Raw genomic sequence first — 22,165 nt, forward strand, 5'->3', positions numbered from 1 at the left:
TAAGTGTCGTGTCCAATGGACCTCCTTTGTGGCCAATAGTTTCTATTTCTTCCACTTCCAATACAAGTACTTGCAAGAATGGATGTTCGGATGATACAATTGGTTCAATAGGCAATTGCATTTTTTTCTTTCGAGATGAAGGTTGATAAAAAGTTTGTTTTGATCTTCTAACCAATTTATAAACCTCTTCTTGTAATTTTATATATCCTACTATTTGTGCATTAGACATCCCCTTCCCATCTTTGCCTTTGCACATTCCCATTTGTTTACCAAAAGGAAATGAAGTTTGACCCAAGAATATGAGCTATGGAATGGTTTTACTATTTTATTATCACAATAATTCACTTCCAAATATATGAGCCACCTCCTGAAACTTGTGATATTCTCTGGTATGTCTCCATAAAGGAGATCGTACATCAATTTTTCCTTTCCATTGAACTTTGACTTATGTTGGCAGCTATTCTTTTACAATACATTCTAATTTCTTGCTATTATAACAAATAAAATAAATTTAAATTAGAAAGAAACTGTGAACATCAAGCATTAAAGTGCAAAAGAATAGTAATATTAAAATAGATAGCTAAATTGTTTGTTTATTTCTTAAAAAAAAAGAATAAAACTTGAAAATTTCTTCCCAAACTTGAAAATTTTAAAAATTCATCAAAATCTAAAAAAAATCATTAGAAGACTCAAGAATGGAATCAAATGCTTACCTTAGATGCTTAGATCTCCTTTGTGGAAGCTATTTGATGCCCCACGAATGAACTTCGAAAATAATTGCCTTTGCCATTACAATACCAAAATGGAGACCAAATGTGAAGAGACCTGCAAAAAAGTGAGATGGAAAAAAAGAATGACCTTTATTAGGTCTGTTTTCGGGTCTAGGAGGGAAGAAATGATAAAAAATGATATATAGCACATGTCGTAAAGTCCTTTTAAGTTTTTTTTTGATGTTTGTCTTTTGGAGATGCCTGGATGCTTTTGGAGTCCCTGTGGATGCTCACTGGAAGGGCATCACAGGTTACTGTACACTCTTTGGATGCATTGTAACGGATCCGAAGAGCATCCAGGGGCCCCAAATGCACTTCATGTGTACATCCGCAGGGCCTCTGCTCTGCTTCCGCTTCTCTACGCCACCACGTACACCTCCACTGCTGCAGGGTGCATTGGCTACCTAGGCTTTTAGGCTATAGGTCAAAGCCATTAGATTTCTGACATTAGTCTTAAAGCTCCTAATGGTGTATATGTTGGAAAAAACTACTTCTTGTTAGGCTGTGTGAATGCATGCCCAACCATTTAAGACATTGCGCAATGCATAATTTGAGATCCATTTTATCAGTCATTGCTGTTGAAATAGAGTTGAGAAGGAGGTATTTTGTAAATCATTTGAAGGTTGGGTCCTGTGAATTCAATCATTTAATATTTTAGGAGGGTTGTGAATTTTCTGATTTTTTATTGTTTCCCTGTAAAGAATATATCTAATCGTATCATAGCAGGGTAACAAATTAGACTGAGTAAATGCTAATATAAATTGGAATTGTGTACATTGATGTGACACGTTTGGACGAAATATGTAGAGTGAAGTAATCTTTCTATTTACCGCCATCTGCTTAGAGGTTTGCATAACCAGTATCCATTATTACGGGTGCCGTGAAAATGGGACCTTTTTGTTTGTTCTGGTTCCTCTTCCCAATCATTCTTAACTCTTCACTTTATCCACACTGATGGTGAAGGCTTCATTCACTTTATTGTCAATGTTTGTTTGCACACTAATAAACACTTATGATTATCTTAATGCAAATGGGGAGAGAGGAGATGAATTTAAAGTTTGTAATATGAAATTTTGGCTCAGGGTAATTAATTACAACATACACAGAGGAAACACCTTTACACATCAATAAAATCAACAACAGATAAAATTCAGATTTAAAATATTATTGGTAAAATAATTAAAAATGTAAATTAATACAAACTGCTGTAAACTGACAATTTTGTCTCTAAAGACTGAAGTAGAGCTTCAAATCTTTTGGCACTTTCTCTTCCTAGAGAGAACAATTAGAGCTTCAAATAATTGTCGATTTACGAAGATAGCATTAATAACCTTAATGCAGATGGGTAGAGGACAGAGGTGAGTTAAAGTTTGATTAATAACAAATTGATTATGTGATCTTTGGGACAAGATGACACAGGCACCTGACAATATGAAGGAAACCCAACAACCTGAGGGTAATAAGGATTACAAAGACGGAGAAAATTTCATGCCACATCAAGAAATCAAGTGTTCATGAATTTAAAGGGGAAAATGTTGAAATGGAATATTGTTTTGCAAAATATTGAAAAGAGAGTAAAGGGTTGTTGATATGTGACACCATCCTGCTGCTCTGCAGACTTTAGTAAGGTAGCCCTAAGGAAGGGTCTTCCCCAAAGCACCATAGAGAAGTGGGATTCAGCAAGTGATATAATTGTTTTTTCATGTAAATCATAAAAAATGAGACCATAGAATTCTGCCAAACACTTGATATATGTCAATGTTGTGCTGGCTAGCAAAATAAATGAAAAGGGCAAGAGACAATTGGGGTAAAGAAAATGAACTGAGGATGCAAAATGCTGACAAATATCTTTATCCAGCCCAAATGCCTGCATAAATATGGCTCCAAAGCACAAAGGCCACCAAAGGTTAGTGGAAGAACAAGATTATGACAAGTGTTGAATCCTACTCATTTGTAGTGAACACAAAAACAAAACTAAAAGAGTGACGGGAGGACATGTGATTGTGACGAGTATTGCAATCTTGTTTCTTTTCAAAGAGTGCCTAGAAATTACAACACGATGTTTCTGTAAGAAACAATCACAAATTGAAGTTGAAAATTGAAACTATCTAGAACAACTAAACTAAGCTAATTACAACTAAATGTTCATTAAATAATAATCTCCCTTAATGGTCATTCTGTCAACTACACCAAGTTTCCCCCTAAATCTTACAAACTTGTCCAGGCTTATTAGAGACTTGATGAGGATGTTAGCAGTCTGATCCTCGGAATATACTGCAATTGTACTGACCCATCTTCTACAAGCTTGCAGATGAAATAGCAATGAAGCTCAACATATTTGGTGCACTCGTGGAAGATTGGATTCTTGGCAAGTTTCAACAGCCCTTGATCGTCACAGTACAAGGGTAAAGGACCTGCTTGAGACTTTTACATGTTAGAAAGTATCCTCTGAAGCAAACTACCTCACAAGCTGCCTTAACAGTTCCTGGATATTTTGCTCTGGTCGAGGAAAAGGCCACTACTTGCTGCTTCTTGCTGGTTCATGTGACTACACCTGTGTTCAAACTGAAAACATACCCAGAAGTAGAGTTTCTTTCATCAAAAGAACCTGCCCAATTTGATTCTGTAAAATCAGTAAGCCTAAGATCTTTACTTCTGCTCTATGTAATGCCAAAGTTGGGAGTCCCCTTCACATATCTCAACACACGCTTTATTTTAACCCAATGTTCATCTCTTAGGACAATTGTGAAGCGAGAGATGTAGCTCATAGCATTACTGCAGTTAGGTTTAATGGCACTAAGATCATTGAGTCTACCAACCAGTTGCTTGAACACTGATTCGCTCATCATAGGTAAATTCGATTTTGGTTGATAGTTTCATTTCAACCCTTTCTCTATATATATAGATGCAAGTTTGCAATCATGCATGCAAAGCTTATTGAGGAGACCTTTGGCATACTTCGACTGAAGTAAAATGTGGACATTGTCTTCCAGCCTTTTACATTGAGACAATAATGCAAAAGTCCCAAGTCTATCATAGCAAATAGCTGGCACCAATTTTGTTTGATTTGCTCGATCAAATGTGTTGCAGTACAAGATATAAGGTCATCAACATAGACAAGAATAATATTACCACTAGTATTCTTAACATACAAATTGGGATTAGAAGGATTCCTCTAAAAGCCTTTGATCAACTAATTACTTATCAAATTTAATGTACCAAGCCTGAGGAGCATGTTTGAGGCTATAGTGCTTTCACTAGTTTGCATACCTAGTGTTCTTTTTTGACAACCTTTGAACCCTGCATCATATAGACTTCTTGTAAGTCATTATTGACTAATGTCTCTTGATGTCCATTTTATGGACTTACCATCCAAAGTGGTCTGAAATAGAGAGGACAAGCTGAATGGTGCTATTTTTTGGCATGGGAGTAAACATCTCCTCATAGTGATGCACTCTTTCTGTGAGAACCCTTTGGCTACCAACCACACCTTGTAGTTATCAAGACTTCCATCAGCCTTATACTATGACATTAAGGTTCATATGTCTCTAGTATTTCTTTAGTCACTGAATATGTTTGAGGCTCATAAACACTATGAATGTTGGTTATAAGAGAAAAATTATTGAGTTTTGCTACTTGCTCTTGAACCTAGTTGATACACCCCCTATAATTTCATCATCACTAAGATTTGTCTTGGATTGCCACTCAAGCTGGAGAGTAGAAGCACCTTCATCCAATTTAGGAGTATTGCGTGGCGTGCCTTGAACAAAGTCATCTAAATGTGGATCAAATTTTTTCCAAGGATAATTAGGTGATGTAATATCATGCTTGGGAGACTCCACAACTTCAGAGTCAAAGGCATTTGATTCTTTTCCATCAGGTGGACCTAAGGGAAGACAAAAACCCAAAACCTTAGGCAATAGAGGCCAACTACGAGGGCTCAAAATAGGAGAAGAGTGCTCAAAGGGTCCTCATTCCTCATCAAATACAACATCACCACCAAATGTGAGGCAGTTAATGTTTGAATCAATCAATCGTCTAGCTTTGTGGTTATCATTGTAGCTTGTGAGCATGAGTTTTTGGCTTTTGGAATCTAGTTTTGTGCGCTCAACACTTGAGATCCAAACATAAGTAGTAGAGCCAAAGACAACTGGCCTATTTTTGGATTCCTCTTAGGCTATAGGCTTCCTTGAGGGTCATCTTCTTAACAACCTGTGTGGGAGACTGGTACATAAGATAAACTATACTGTAAATTGCTTCAGCCCAAAATTTCTTTGGAACATCCCATGCTCCAATATAGGTGGGGTCATCTCAATGAATGTGTGCTTTTGTCACTTGACAAAACTATTGTGCTAAGTGGTGTAAGGTGTGGTATGCTAACGCTTAATGCCATGTTTTGCACAAAATTCAGAGAAAGTATAACAAAATCCCTCCCTATTGTCTAACCTAAGAGTGACTACTTGACTCTTTTTCCACCAAGGCCTTAAAATTCTAAAATATGTTGAACTTCTATGATTTGTTTCAAAGAAAATATGTAGCATTCTTCTACTAAAATCATTGACAAATAATAGAATTTACTTGGATCCAGTGATTGATGGAGTGTTCATTGGTCCACAGACATGTACATTAACTAACTACTAAATTTTGGATGCTCTCCAAGTGTTGCCATTTGAAAATAGGATCCAGTGTTTCTTTCCAGCCTAACCAACACTACAAACTCCGTGATTCTGAGTCTGAATCTTAGATAACTAAACAAGCAAGCCAAGCCCACTCCATGATTCTGAGTCTGAATCTTAGGTAACTGAACAACCAAGCCAAGCCCACTTTGTGATTCTGAGTTTGAATCATAGGTAACTGAACAACCAAGCCAAGCTCTCTTCAATTAATTGAGAGAGATAGTGCACTTTCAGATGTTTACTAATGCCAAAGATTGGTGATGAAATACTTTTCGTTGCCATGCCATGCTCTCGAGAATCTTCAATATCAACAAATCTAACAATTGTAGCACAATCTTCCTATCAACAATGCTACACTTGTGCAAACTAAAGATATCTAATTGTGTAGAATGCACATAATTCAAATGATTGACAATATTTCAAGCTTCATAGATGGCACAAAGTAGTGTATTTTGTAAACCAATGTTGACGATGTGTGAAGTGCTGAGAAGTGCAGTAGTTAATGTACAAGGCAGACGATTTTACATTATTAGATGGGCTTACTCCTTTTGTTTAGATTGCGTGTTATTGTGAGCCTCATGTTAAGACTCCCTATGTGCTCAAACTCTTTTTGTTTCTTGCAATCTCTCTTTATATGGTCATACTCATAAGTTAACTATAGGTGCACAAAATATTCTTCTTAGGATTCTCTTGAGCTTTACTTGGCCCCTTTTGTTGTTGGGAGGACTTGCCTTGGCCTATGTCATTATTTGAGGCTTTTGCTACGAAAGCCTATTCGGTAGGGGAAGTGATGATGTTGAACCCAGACTACTATTTCCAATGATCTCACTATGGAAGCTTGTTTTAGATATCAAGAAACTTGATATTTACACTAGTGGAAGTGAAATTGAGCATCTCATTGAGATGCTCATATGTATGTGGTAGAATCTTTAAAGTATTGATCACCATGGCTTCCTCTTCCATTTTGCGAGCATTAGCTACTAGCTAGTTGCAACTATCCTTGCTCTTCATAAGATGCTCCTGCAAGGATACCTTTTCATCCATCATGATAGAAAACAATTGATTCTTGGGAAAGAACACTTTACTCTTATCTAAGTTTGATTGGAGATCTTTCAAGTGTTTCTAGAGCTTTGTAGTTGTCTTGCCAGACAACGCTCATGGCAGCTGTTCAACCACGACAAATAATTTGATGAGCATCATCATCTCATGGTTGCACTCATCATATTTGTCTTGGTCTTTTCCTGCTTCCGTTGGTTGAGATTGAGTACCCAAAAGACTGCATCAATGATCTCAATACTGAAAACATAGTCAGCATGCACTGTGTCCACGTGCTGTAGTTGCGGCCATTGAACTTCTAATTGTGTTCCAAAATTATGTTTGTCAAAGACACCATGATAAGCACTAGGGTCAAATTGGTCAACCTTGCAAAGGCATAGAAATCAATGCAAAAGTTATTCAACAAAGTATAGAAACAAACAACATGGATCCCAAGTCAAAACAGTAGGCTGAAAACCTTTGCAAACATACCATGTTTTTGGAAAAAAGGTAAAACCTTTGCAGAAAATGGCTAGAAAAACTTAGAGCTGCCACAAAATCGTCGGGTGCGTAGATAAATATCTATATGTCCAAATCACAACCAAAAAGGCTTTCAAATAACCCACAATATGCTAACATAAAAAACACGGGCATTGAGAAGTCCTGATGCACGGTAATAAAGGTGGAAATTTGTAGTTAATTGCATTATGATCATAGGCATTAGTTGTAGAGAGCCATTGATTAGAGAGTTGTCTCATAAAAATTATAGACAAGAGCCATCAAACAAAGAAATGCAGTCGTAGGAAAATGCAAAAAGTTTTGGGCTTGAGAGAACAAAAGAAAACACAACTCAAAAGGAGTTCATATGGAGGAGAAAAATTGTGACATAGTAGGTTATACGAGGGCACAGAGACATGTGAGCATAGAAGAACGATTCAAGCTTGCAAAAAACCTTTGATTGCAAAAAAGGACACCTCTTTTCAAACACGAATGGAAATTGTTGACTATAAAAATTGGGGTTCTCAAAAACTGCGAAACAAGACCTTGCGGAAAAAATTTCAGACCTTCACGGACACACAGACCTCCACATATAGAGAAAAATGATCCCTCAGAAGGAACTTGGAACACTTGCAAAAACCTACAAAAAATTACAAGCCCAAAACTGCAGTTTTTGACACTAAAATGGGTTCCAAATTTATATGAAAAAAGTTTACTCAAATCTTCATGGAAAAAAACTCCCGCTTTGACACATGTAAAGGCAATTGCTGATGAAAACGAAGTTACAATAGCTATAGACAGTTATAAGACGATGTTTCAATAAGAAACAAGTGTAACTCAAGTTGAAAACTAGAAACTATCTAGAACAACTAAACTAAACTAAACACAAATAATCAATCATTGAATAATAAGAGTCTTAAGCTGTGGGGAAGGCAAAAACATAAGTTGAACTTGTAAAGGGGATCTTCCAATTGTGCAATTTGTCAAAATCTCATCCATTCTGTAGAAAACAAGACAATATTTCGACACTAAATGTTAAAATATAGAGCATAGAGCAACAAGACTTTGGCCTGTGCCGTTAGCTTGCTGATAATAATATATAAAGGTAATAAGGAAGATAGAGAATTGATCAGTTTGTTATAATAAAGCATTATGCTGCAATAATCTTGACGTTTTATGTCTTGCATAAAATAGTCATGTGGGAAGCATTTGTAGGGAAACAAAGCAAGAATAAAGGGATAAAAGCGAGATAATCTCAAAATTAGAGAATGATCCCAAATTTGTGTATGTTGAAATGCAACAGTGTTAGTTATCTTTGAATGCTTACATCTATTTATTTGTTTGTCGAACAATTACCTTAGTCTTTTTTAGAGTCATATTAGAAGACATTGGTTGATTTTATCCTTCTCATGTATTTTCTATAGGTTAATAGTCTAAGACAGGAACTTAATCGTTTGGCATCGTCATCAAGACCTATCACTGTTGTCACTAGGAATTCTCAATCAGGTAAGAAATTCATCATACTAGATTTATCATACCCGCAAGTGTTATTTTTGTTATTTAATTGAAAAGATTTGCCTTGTATTTGTTATTTAATTGGAAAGATCTACTTTTTTCATTTGTAAGAATAATGCCTTATAAATGTAGGAGCTAATGTTTTGTTATTTAATTGGAAAGATCTACTTCTTTCATTTGTAAGAATAATGCATTATAAAGCTAGGAGCTAATGTTGACAAAGATTGAAGAAATAATGGATTTAACATCTCATTTAAGGTGAATATGGTTTATAAGAATGAGTCTACCTAGTTTTATGACAAGTTATGTTTTTTCATATGTTTCTTTGCCTTATAATCTACCTTCTTGTCATGTGTAGAGTCCTCCCTTAGTAGCAACATTTGATAAGGGAGAACCAATGTTGCATGGTTCACATAAGGATGTGAAGTTTTAATACACAAGGAATTTAATTATTCAACTTGTGATGAGACAATAGAACCTAACAAGTAATTTTTTCAGTAACAATTATTTAACACTCTAAAGTTTAAAATGATTTATTTTTAAAATATATTTATGCTAGTTAATTTCTAAATTTGTACTATCAATTTTGTTGGGGATTAAAATTAATTTTTAAATTTGAAATATTCTAGTATTTTCATGGCTTCCCCTCCAATTCATCTAGATAATTGTGTGTGATGCAAGTTTGAGCCATAGAGAAGCTTGTCATTATTTAACAGATAAGGCTATCTACAAAATAGTAGCAATCCGAGATTTCACCCTCTCCGCTTCATGCTTCTCGTGAATTTCACATTTGAGGTGATGCAGTACAAGGCAAGGGAGTCTCCAAAGGAGATGACCTAGCCCCTAGCAAATAGCCACACAAGAGAAGATGAACAATAACACAAAGATTTAGATCCAAAACAATGCCAATTCTCATAATATAATCATAAGATTTACATTCAACATGCCCGACTGTAATGCCTTCTGAGTTATGGCCAAATACATAAGCAATTACAGTAAGATTTCTGCAAGACCTCGCAAGATCCAAACTCCTAGTCAGTCCATACCCACAATATGGTAGAAAACCCAAGAAGAAACTAAACAAGCCACCAAGCAACCTTCTTGTTTTCGAAGCCACACTAGCTACTAGCTTTGCCAAACATCGCTCCTCTTAGCTACTCCATGTTGAACTGAATGACTCTAGACATCTCAAGACCATCTACTTGTACTAAACCAAGCCATGAGTCGGCCTAGCAAGTTACATTAAATAAATACTCTCATTAAATACACACTCAAACATTAAATAATAGAAATAATTAAATACTTAGGACAAGCCCCATGTTTAGAATGCACAACTAACTCATATGACAACATCAAAGTATGTGCCCTTAGGCATAGGTCCACGTGCCATCCAACGACCCAAATCCAAAAGAGCATGAGCCAATTCCAACAGATTAAAGTTCGCGAAAACAATCTCCAAAGTTTGTCTAGGAACTTAGGAACATGCTACAAGCAGCCACCAAAACAGCTCTAACTCCAATACGATTACTCCAATTGTTGTGTGCATTTAGGACAAGGTTGCTCAATATGTCTCGAACATAACCCTAAGTGCGTGAACCATGATTCCACAAAACCCAAGCTTAGTACTCCTACATGTAGGATTGCTGACTACCCTAGGAGGCTCTTGCATTAGAGGGCCATGTGGAGGGAAAATACAATTGCAATTTCTAATTTTAGAGCAATCAGGGTTGGAGATATGCACGCCAGTAGTGTCCTTATGCCCTTAATTTGAACTGTGCAAAACTTTTGAACAGGGGGATGGGTACAGAAATGTTGAGTCCACCAACATTGTGAGTCCAAACACAACCATAGCATAGTGATGCCACCCAATAACACTTGTCAGAGCAACCAATCCAATGATTCATAACTAGTGAACTCCACTCTAGTTGTATCATATCTTGAGCTCCGCCTATTAGTTATCTTCGACCACTGTATGGTCAGTAATTTATCTCTACTTGGGAATGTCTGTAGTTTCTTTAGGCAATGCATGGATTAGACTCTATTCCCTCGCCCTCTAGATAGCCAAATAAATAGTTTAGGGCTGCCTCCCATGTGTTGTCGGTAAAATCTAGCATCACCTGAGCGAGATAGAGAGAGCCGAACCTAGAAGCTGAGTGCTTACTTGAGTATGCGGTTCCATCGTACCTCAGCACCTTGAGTGACATACCTGCCAACACTTACGCGGGAAGTAGTTCCGGAGGAGAACCCATTGCAGACACAAGAGGTTGGGCAGACACAAGCTGAGGGATAATCGCATAGCGATGTTGAGCATATGGCAGAAGTAGTGGAGAAGGCTATGGGTGTGCAGTAGGAACATCTAGTAGTGCAGGAGGTAGGGATGAGAGAGGCATTTCTTGCCGATGTAGCTGCTCTAGCGACTCGGGCTCGGCAAGTGTTAGCTTCTGCAGAGACTCAGGCTTTGGACTCAGTAGTGAAGGAGTTGGAGGGAGTAATATCCTTTATGAGATTAGGATGCTCGACTGCATTTACAGGGAGTGATATCTTTTATGAGATTAAGATGCCCAGCTGTCTTTACAGTCTGTTTCCAGGAATGAGGATGGCCCGATGTGGAGACTCCAGAGATGGGACAAGAGTGGGCCACGATGAGAGATCCTGGTATGGAGAACCGAGTAGAGGCTTTAACTCACGAGATAGTAGAGATACACAGGAAGGCATACTACACCCTGCGGAAGAGCCAGGCGGATCAGGTACCAGTTGAGAGGGCTCGAGAGGAGTCAGCTGCCAGATTAGCCTCAGAGAGGGCAGCTTGGGAATCCGAGAGGGCAGCCCTGTTAGACAGACAGAGTCAGCTATAGAAATTGGCAGGGGAGAAGGAACAAATAGCAGCAGGGAAAGAGAGAGTAGCAGAGGAGAAGGAGAAAGAGTTGGGAGAAATTGTAGGGATGATGCAGTAAGCTTTAAAGCTTCAGATGGAGGTAGAAGCGAAACTGAAGCTTAGGAAAGAGCAAGTCTACAAGCTACGAGCGAAGTTGAACGAGTTGAGGGTGCGGACGACCACTACACCAAGGATACATCCCTCTGTTTAGTATTTATGCATTGATGTTCTTAGTTTATTTTGGGTTTTGTTGTATTGTCATCCAGAGATGACTTTTCTTTTGGGGGGATGATGTTGTCGGTAACATCTATAGTGTAGCCGACGAGTAGAATAGTATCTAAACAGGAGCGTGATGTTTGAGTCACCCCTTCGGGAAGGTATATGTACACTGTCCGAAATGGACTTTGGATCATCGTGGTAATCATTGTATTCGAATTGTAAGCATTGAGTGCATATTGCATATATGAATAAAGTATCTATTCTGTGTTGTATTGTGCTATACTACATTTGTTAAGTATCTTTACCCTGTACGGTAAACACCATGGATATATATAGGAAAAGTACCATCTCTATATTTAGAGTCCTTGGTGTCCTTATGCAATGTGATATTGCTTGTAAAGACATAAATTTAGGATTAATTGTCAACGGAAAATTATTACAAAAACCTCTTAAGGTAAAAAAAAATGTGGTTAATTTTATAATGACATTTTAAACTGTGCCAATCTTATATTACAAACTTAGAAGTTTTTGTGCCTTGTTATTATTTGTGATGGGGATAAATGAATATAAGAAATAAATGAAATGCCTTACATGTTTTCAATTTGAAAATAATCTCACTGATTTTTGCGTGAACTGGATGAGTGCTTACGTGTATTTTTAATTATGAATAAAATGTGTTTGTAAAAATAAATTTTAATATTATTTAAGGATTGGTAATTTTATTGTTGGCTTTGATTTTATTATTTTGTTTTGCATTATTGTTTAAATTTAATATTTATTTAATTCATGAATTACTTTTATAAATTTTGATATAATTTGATAATGATCATTTTAAAAATTAAAAAATAAAAAAATGTTTAGAATTTGTATTTTATATTTAAGATTATGTTAAAAAAAATAATTTTTAAGATACAAATACACCTAATTTGTTTTTGGTAGATTTTAAAGTCGTTACAAGATTATATGTCAATAATTTCAATCTAATGTTTTGTTTTGAAGTGTAATTTGAACAAATATTATTTATAATTTAAGAAAACATTTATTCATTTATAATTTAAGAAAACATTTATTATTCAAGGTTTTGTTTTGAAGTGTCATTTGTAATTTGAACACTAATTATATTATCAAAACCAAACATGCACAATGCTCACCTTTGCATGTAAATATGTTTTAGGAATGATCTGTTGGAGCACATCCACAATAATTGAAACTCTATTTAACAAATGTTAATTAACTTGTATTTTATTTTATATATAAAATATGAATCACCAACAACACAATGCAGAGACTCAAGCTCTCCTAGAGCTCTTGTTTCCTTTGAAGCCATGTTTACTGAATTGTCAGTATAATATATAAGAGTGTGGTGAGTTGGAATGCCCCTTATTCTTCTTTATACAGCTACAAAGTGGAGCATTAATCTTTCAACCATCTCCTATCATCATTGTTTTGGCCCTTGGGATGTAAGAATGCATATCAAAGTTAGTAAATTCTCTGCTAGAAGATTCAAATGTCAATTGCAAATCTATTTCAGAATGTTAGGAAATTTGAGAAGCTAAAGAGTCTTGCTGATTCTCGTTCTGGTTTTACTGCATTTCACATGCCATGTTTACTTGTCTGTTTTGTTCTCATCGATGGGGTTTTGGTAAACATTCAATGTGTGTAAGTCATGCACTTCCAATTTTGTAAGATTTAGTCTCAATTATGTTAAATTTTTGAAAATTGCAGTAATTAACTTAGTGAAGAGCACTCAGCTAGGTCGTGAGAGTATGATAGTAGAAAACATAGATGTTTGAATATGTAAATATCTTAATAGTTTGCAAGCACTTTGTGGAGATTGAGTTGATTCAAGGTAAGCTAAATGAAGGTATGCCAAGATGATGTCCCATTTCATGTTGTGTAACGTTATTTTAGATTTCATGCCAAATTTGGAGGGTGGTCTTTCATCACTATGTATACAATTATGAGGCAGCCAAACCAAATCTTTGAATAAGGTTTGAAGAACTGTTGTGATTTGTACTGAATTGGTGGGAGTAAACATGATGTATGATCAGGTGCATATCTAGATTAAATAAAGTGTGAAAGGCTTATACTAAGCTCAAAATGTTAGAATATTGACAACAATTGCAGTTGAATCCAGATAATAGTTCTACTGCACTTGAGCTCCAATAGTACTAGGATGGGTGAGCTCCCAGGAAGTCCTGATGCTTCACCTCTGTGAGTGTCACCTAGATGAAATGGGTGCTAAGTGGTCCATTCATTTTCATGAAAGATGGTTTCTTTTGAACCACTCCTCATGAAGCATGGGTCAATGGGTTTGATTTGAAAAACTGCACAGTTGAATCCTGATAGCAATATCACTATTTGACTTGCTGTAGAAAAATATCTCCTACTTATCAACAATTGAAGTTTTTGTTTAGACACATGTTGCCTATCTCGTACAGTTAGTCAGCCAATAGGGTGGGTGTCTATCAACATTTATGGATTTAATAGGAAGGTTCAGACCTTTGGTTAGAGTTTTCCTGTAGAGCACATCTTCATATTTATTATTTATATTCTTTTCTTGACAGTTCAATTTGGTCCATGAATTAATAGTATACTAGGTGAGGATGCAAGATCTCAGAGTTATTGGATCTGCTATGTTTCTGATTTCTTAGATATACATCTTGCAGGATGGTCAGTGTTACTGGGGTGTGTCCCGATGAATATGATTAAATACCATAAAAAATTACAGAGGTTAATGTTTCAGATCTTTTGTTAGTGTCCACACTAGCAAGTCCACACCATTGTATCAGCAAAAGTTTCTGTTTTATCTTGATACCCAAATTTCCTTAAAATCACATACTACTAAAGTGCTACTTAATGTTATTTGAGTTGATACATTGCAAATTCCTCAAGTCTCGGCATTTCAGTTCGATGAGGAGTTTCTTGTTGAATCTGTCTCAATGCAGATTAGTTCTGTTCAATCACTGCGTATTAGCTGGTTTTTGACATTTCTTGAAATATATGAAATTAGTTGAAACTCACGTGGATATTTTAACTTTACATTGCAAAATGTTGCCAACGAAGGTTCCCTCTATGCTTATAAAAAACTTCCAAATAAATCTTTCAGTATAACATATGAGTTAAAAGGCCCATCATTGAAATTACTAAAAGACCTTTCTGAAGGCAATAAGATGCATCTATATGTAGAGGGCAGCAGAATTGTTTGTTAAGTTTCTTTTCCCTTTGAACAAGGTGGATATATGCTTCATTTTAATGCTATATGCTTGTGTAGGTACCACTACTTATGCAGCACCTGTTATCATAGTTGGAGTTGCAGGTTATGGATACATTTGGTGGAAGGTTGGTTTAAATCTTTTTGTGCTTCATCTAGCTTTCTGGTGGTTTTACTTTGTATAATCTAGTGGTTTAACTTTTGTGGTTGTTTGAAACTTAACATCTTGTTATGCTTAAGAATTGAGGCTTTGTGCTATGACTATTTAGTCTTAAATATAAATGTAGAATTCTAGAAGAAATATATGTATATATTTTTCTCATGATTACCCATTTCATTCTATTTGACATTCTAACGCAGTTATGGAAAATGTGCTTTTGTCCACGTCATGGTAAAGGTTTTTGATAAAATTAAAGCTAAACTTCACAAGTAATGGAAGAGAACAACACTAAGTTGGTGGTGTCCAAAGATACTAACACAACTTCTCATGAAGTTGTATGTGAATGACAATAGAATACATATGAATCTTGCCACTTTATATGATGGAGACAGTTTTTATATGCACACCATTCAAGATAAATTTGTAGGTGGGATTATATTTCCAAGGTATCCAATGTTATCAGTTTTCAGTGATGAATACAGTATACAATTATCTTTACCCTGCACGATAGCAAGTTCAAACTTGTGATACCAATTGTAATGCCCTCTATAGAAAGGCTACTTGTTTCCCAATAATTAGAGATTTACCATACATTATTAACCATGATTATGTATTAAGCTTAGTTGCCAATTCAAGATGCTAATCCGCTTCGGGTACGCAAATCGGATATGTGGATTTGTGAAATTTTTTTTCTATTATGATTCAGAAGGACTCGTGTGTATATAGATATAATGTACATATGAATTATATATACAATAAAATAAGAGGAATATACAATGAGAGTGAAATAGAGAGTAAATTTGAGCTGAAATGTATTTGGAAGTTGAATAAAAGGGTCGTTTTAGAGTTAGAAGGCAAAAAATATATTAAAAAAGTCATCTTAAATAAGTTGGACCCACTTAAAACCTTGGCCTTCCTGTGGATCCTCGAGGATTCCTGTGGATTTGTGTTGGATCCTCGAGGATTCCGGACCAGGTCCTTGTTTTACTTAGTAGATTTGTCCAGATTTGCAGACCTGCGAATCCTAATGAGTCCACTGTGTAAAACAAGGATCTTGTCTAGATCGGTATGAATGCAGCCATGAATGCGGACTTAAAGTCGACCTACCGGGCACGAATCTGGTAACTAGGGTATTAATTTATGGAGATTAGAGAACATCTATCTTAATAATGTAATGAATAACTAATTGTATTGAGCTGTGTTCACTACTTCCCTAACTCTAATGGAGGATAGTTGACGCAGGGAGGGCACAAACTTAAGCAAAATCAGCTCAACTTAAGCTTACAAACAACCTTGCTTAGAGTTACACACGGAAGCAACATACTAAACAATGTACACAAGGCGATATTCGAGACTTTTACTGGGGTGTAATTAAAAAGCAACACATTTGCACATAAGACTCGGCAATTGGCAGCCACATTGGTGTAATAATTTAAAAGAAATCTTTCAACAGGCCCGACTGTGAGGTCATCCAGGTTTCGGCCATATAAAATGAAATTACAATGTTAAAATCCAAGTTGGTATCTATCTTGTTACTCCAGATCTCATGTAATTCTCCTATCATTCACTACCTACTTTCCTAACTCTAACCAAGCTCCTTGTATAGCCAGCTAAGCCACAAGTCGGCTAGTCAAGCATTTAATTACATTGTAGGTCCTATCTAGGAAGAGTAAACCAAAATCGGAGCTAAATGAAACATAAGGCAATGTGCACTCGAAGGTGAATCCACACGTGTCCCAAGAGTCGGCTCCTAACTTTGCAACACGTCATGTTAACATAAGAATTGCGCCAAATGAAACAACACGCCTCGCTAGAGGGAAACACTCCAAAACAAAGACTGCAAATAACGGTTCACAACTTGAGAAATACAAACGACTGAAGCTTGCACTCTTAGGAGGAGGATTAAGAATAGGTCCTCATCAACATGTTAACTGCGCATAACACCACACGAATAGAAGCAACCACTACTTCATGAACAACAAGCTGGTACTAAAGACAAGATATATTTTTGGTTGATGCAAGATTGCTCAATGACCCAAGATGCTCCTGGATTAGACACCAGGAGTTAATAAAGAATTGATGTCCACATCAGGCACTACTCATATTTTGACTTGAATCATAAAGATCCAACACAGCTTGTGTAATCCATGAACTATCTTCAATTGGCTTGTCCTTCCACTGAACTAGGTACTCCATGCAGTCCTTTCCTTTGGTACTCTGGCTTACTTTGCTATTCAGAATCTTTTCAATTTATTCTTTCTGCTTTCTAGGATAATCTAGGTTACCATCATTCTCATCTTCCAATTCATAGTACTCAAAGATATATCTGCAATGTTAAATACAAGCGATATATCCATATCCTCTGTTAATTCCACTTCATACGCATTTCCACTGTCAAACTTCTTCAAAATCTTACAAGGTCCAAACTTCTTCATTTTTAGTTTACTGTAGGTACCAAATGGAAATCTACTCTTCTTCAAATGAATCATAACCTCATCACCAACTTCAAAAGATTTGTGTCTCTTCCTTTTGTCGGCTCTCTGTTTATACTTGTGATTACTATCCTCCAAATTTCTTTTAACTTCCTCGTGTAAAGTCTTCATGAAAATTGTAAAGTCCTCAGCTTCAACACTCCTTGTCTCAGTAGGCAATTCTCTTAACTCTGCAGTTCCTTTAGGATGAAATCCAGTAACAGATTCAAAAGGTGTCCTCTTAGTGCTTCTATTCACAAAATTAATGTATGCAAACTCTGCTTGTGCCAAAACTAAATCCCAACTAGTAGGATTGTCTTCAACCAAACATCTTTGTAAGTTACCTAAACTTTTGTTCACTACTTCAGTTTGTCCATTTGTCTGAGGGTGAAATGTAGAACTAAGCTTCAACTTTGTATTCATCTTCTTCCAAAGTGTTCTCCAAAAATAACTAGTAAACTTAGTGTGTCTATCTAAAACAATAGTCTTAGGCAAATCATATAATCTTACTACTTCCTTGAAAAATAACTCAGCTACATGCAATGCATCAGAGCTCTTCTTACAAGGTATGAAATGTGCCATTGTTGAAAATCTGTCGACCAGTACAAAAATAGAATCATTACCTCTCTGAGTTCTAGGCAATCCAAGGACAAAATCCATGCTCACATCTTCCCAAGGTTTATCAATTACAGGTAAAGGCACATATAATCCCACATTCTGATTAGTTCCTTCTTCTACTTTGCAAATTCTGCAACTTCTAACCATTCGTTGCACATCCCAGTAAATCTGTGGCCAAAAGTATCTCTTAGAAATCAGTTTAACAGTCTTATCAATCCCAAAAAGTCCACCATTATGTTTCTCTTTTATTATGTTCTCTCTCATACATCCTCTAGGTATACATAATTGAATTCCTCTGAATAACATATCCTCTTGAAAGAAATAATCAATCCACTTATCACTCACTCTCTATTCCTTACAAACTTTCCAAGGTTTTGCAAAATCCATATCAGTCTCATACAAACACTTAAAGTCATCAAAGCCAAGTACCTCAACTCTCATCTTTGTCAACAAATTTCTTCTTTGGCTTTGTGCATCAACAACTTTATTTAACTGTTCACTCTTATACTTTAATAAAAAGGAAAAAAAATTGTAAGGACTCAACCCACTTCATGTCTCTGATTCAATTTAATCTGACTTCTAGATATTGCAAAGCTTTATGGTCAGTGTACAATACAAAATCCTTAGGCATTAGATAATGTCTCCATTTCTTCAAAGCTTGAACAATAGCATAGAATTCTTGATCATACATTAAATATTTTCTCTTAGCATCATTCAATTTCTCACTAAAGAAAGCTATACAAGCCTTCCCTCTTGACTCAAAACAGCTCCAATTGCACTTCCTCTAGTATCACATTCAACTTGAAAAACTTTATTGAAAATAGACAAAGCAAGTGTAGGCAATTTTGCAATCTTTTGCTTCAATATTTCAAAACTCTTTTGTGCTCCATGTGTCCATTTGAAATCCTTTTTTATCTCCTCTCATAGTCTCAGTCATAGCATTACAAATAGAACTTAAATTCTTGATAAATTTCCTATAAAAACTTGCCAATCCATGAAATGTTCTTACCTCTCCAATATTCTTAGGTGTAGGCCAATCAAGAATTATTCTTACCTTTTTCTTGTCCATCTTCAAACCATTAGCTGAAATTACAAAACCAAGGTACACAATCTCCTCTTTCATAAATGAACATTTCTTCAATTTAATTAACAACTTTTCCTCTTTCAATCTTTGCAATACTTGTCTGATATGTTCAAGCTGCTCTTTCTTACTTTTACTCAATATTAGGATATCATCAAGGTATACAATCACAAACTTACCCAAGAAACTTTTCAAGACTTCATTCATTAGCCTCATGAAAGTAGTAGGTGCATTAGTTAAACCAAAGGGCATAACCAACTATTCATACAAAACTTCATTAGTTTATAAAGCAATCTTCCATTCATCTCCTTCTCTGATTCTAATATGGTGATATCCACTTTTCAAATCAATCTTTGTAAAATATTTTGCTCCACAGAAACTATCCTTTATGTCATCCATTCTAGGCAAAGGAAATCTTTATTTCTCTGGTATCTTATTTATAGCTCTAGAATCTCCATTCTCCATTTTTCTTAGGTGCCAATACTGGAGGTACAACACATGGACTCAAACTTTCTCTGATCAATCCTTTCTCCAACAATTCCTGCACTTGTTTAATTAGCTGAATCTTCTCACCAGGTGCTAACCTATGTGGTGCTTTATTAGGAAAACTAGCTCTAGATATCAAATCCATACAATGACTTATACTTCTCATAGGAGACAAACGATCAGGTACATTATCAGAATTGGTGTCATGAGATTCTTTCAGCAAAGGTTCAATCTCAGATGTATGTTCTAATTCATCTTGTTTCTCAGTTTTCCTTGGAATCAAAGCATAGAAAACATTCTGTTCTTTCATTTCTCTTGCAAACTTATTACCCTCAACTAAACATACTCTGACTGTAGTACAGTGATTTTCACTCAACTTCTCTACCAAAGGCAACAATATTTGTTTCTTTCCATTCACCCAAATAGTATATTGATTTAATCTACCATCATGTAAAGCTTGTCTATCATACTGCCAAGGTCTACCCAAAAGAATATGACAACAATCCATAGGCATAATATCACACAAGACTTCATCATGATAATTCCCAATTTTAAATTTGACAAGGCATTGTTCACTTACAAGTAGTTTATGCTCCTTCTGAATCCAAGCAACATGGTAAGGCTTAGGGTATCTCAACCTTTGCAACTGCAATTTGTTAACTAACTCTTCAGATGCCAAGTTATCAAAACTTCCACTATCAATGATTACCTTGCAACTTTTTTCAGCGATCTTACATTTGGTCTTGATTAAACTTCTTCTCAGAACAAGTTCTTCATTTGTTTCTTCATTCCACAAGACTCTTCTCACCTTTCTCAGGTTCATTAGATGCTTCATCAACTTCTTCACAAGCCAAAGTGTTTCTTCTATTACCTCCAACTTTCTTTCCAGAGTTAGTACATTCAAAAGTTCTATGACCTTCATGTCCACATTTGTAACAAATACCCTTAAACCAAGATCTTTCTTCCCTTTTTCCATTGTTGTTATTCCTAGAGTAACTAATATAGTTCCCTCTAGAGTAATTACCTCTTTTACCAGCAGGTTCATCCTTCTGTCCTTTATCTTGCTCAGTATTGTGAGATCTACTACTCTCTATAAGTTTTGCCTCTGCTAACCTGAAATCGACCACCTCTTCCTCTCTATCTTTGATCATGTTTCTTTGTCAATCTTTCCTCAGCCTTCAAAGCAATTTGATATGCTTCCTCCACACTATCCATCTTAACATAGCTGATCTCATTTGAATTGATATTCTCAGGCCATTAAGGTATCTAGTGACTTTTTCAACTTCATCTTTCACATGTCCAAATCTGATATCTAGTTTGTAGAAATCCTCAGTATATTCCTTCCCACTCATGTCATTTTGTCTCAAATTTTGCATCTTCCTTAGCAAAATAACTTGGTAGTGCAGGGAGGAACTTCTTCTTCATCTTTCCAAGCATTTTCATCCAAGTCTTGATCTTTTCCTTTCCTCTCTTTTGTCTATCAGCCTGCAAATGATCCCACCAAAGAGATGCATGACCTTTCAACTTTGTAATTGCTATCTTAACCTTCTTGTTATCAGGAGTACCTTCACACTCAAAATATTTTTCCATTTTAGAGATCCAATCCAATACCACATTCGTCTCAAGTTTTCCATCATGGCAAGCAACTTCAACAACAGATCTAACTTTTGTTCTAGGCAAAGCTCTCAGAAGCCTTTCTTCATCTTGTTCAACTTTAGGTTCAAGATTAGGGTTGGGTATTGCCTCTTCTTCATCACTAACATCTTCAAGATGTACTCTTCTCTGGGTTGTCTCCACAACTTCAAGTCTGGTTGCAATCTGCCTTAACATATCCATTATAGCATTATCAACATCTCCTCTACCTCGAACCATCTTGACTATAGTTCCTGCAAGATCATAACCTTCTGCAAGTTACAGGTTAGATCTCAGATTTGCCAACCTACAACCAATTCAATAAGGTTCCCCACGATCCATTCCACAAGAAAGAACTTGCTTTGCTACCACCTGACCGAGGGAGGGTGCAAACTTAAGCAGAATCAGCTCAACTTAAGCTTACGAACAACCTTGCTCAAAGTTACACACGGAAGCAACATACTAAGCAATGTACACAAGGTGAGATTCCAGACTTTTACTTGGGTGTAATTAATAAGCAACACATTTGCACATAAGACTCAACAATTGGCAACCACACTGGTGTAATAATTTAAAAGAAATCTTTCAACATGCCCGATTGTGAGGCCATCCAGGTTTTGGCCATATAAAATGAAATTACAATGTTAAAATCCGAGTTCGCATCTATCCTACTACTGCAGATCTCATGTCATTCTCCTATCATCCACTACCTACTTTTCTAGCTTTAAGAAAGCTCCTTATATAGCCAGCTAAGCCACAAGTCGGCTAGTCAAGCATTTAGTTACATTATAAGTCCAATCTAGGAAGAGTAAACCTAAACCGGAGCTAAATGAAGCATAAGGCAATGCGCACTTGAAGGCGAATTCACATGTGTTCGAGGAGTCGGCTCCTAACTTCGCAACACGTCATGTTAAC

General features: G+C 36.1%; 1 protein-coding gene across 4 annotated transcripts in view; it reads left to right on the top strand.

The window, feature by feature from the left end:
* The window catches only part of LOC149561638 (uncharacterized), a 165,832-nt gene that overhangs the window by 99,303 nt on the left and 44,364 nt on the right, over positions 1-22,165 (top strand). For all 4 annotated transcript variants that reach the window (XR_016363842.1, XR_016363841.1, XR_016363843.1 and 1 more), the window contains exons 4-5: positions 8,404-8,485; positions 14,863-14,930. Coding sequence is in view for 1 of the 4 variants with exons in the window: in XM_089825219.1 (XP_089681345.1) it covers positions 8,404-8,485; positions 14,863-14,930 (150 nt within the window). In the remaining 3 variants the exon portion in view is untranslated. The remainder of the gene's footprint in view (positions 1-8,403; positions 8,486-14,862; positions 14,931-22,165) is intronic.

Source organism: Cupressus sempervirens, chromosome 4, assembly GCF_028749045.1.
Source record: "Cupressus sempervirens isolate cs-2001-9-10 chromosome 4, ASM2874904v1, whole genome shotgun sequence".
NCBI lineage: Eukaryota > Viridiplantae > Streptophyta > Pinopsida > Cupressales > Cupressaceae > Cupressus > Cupressus sempervirens.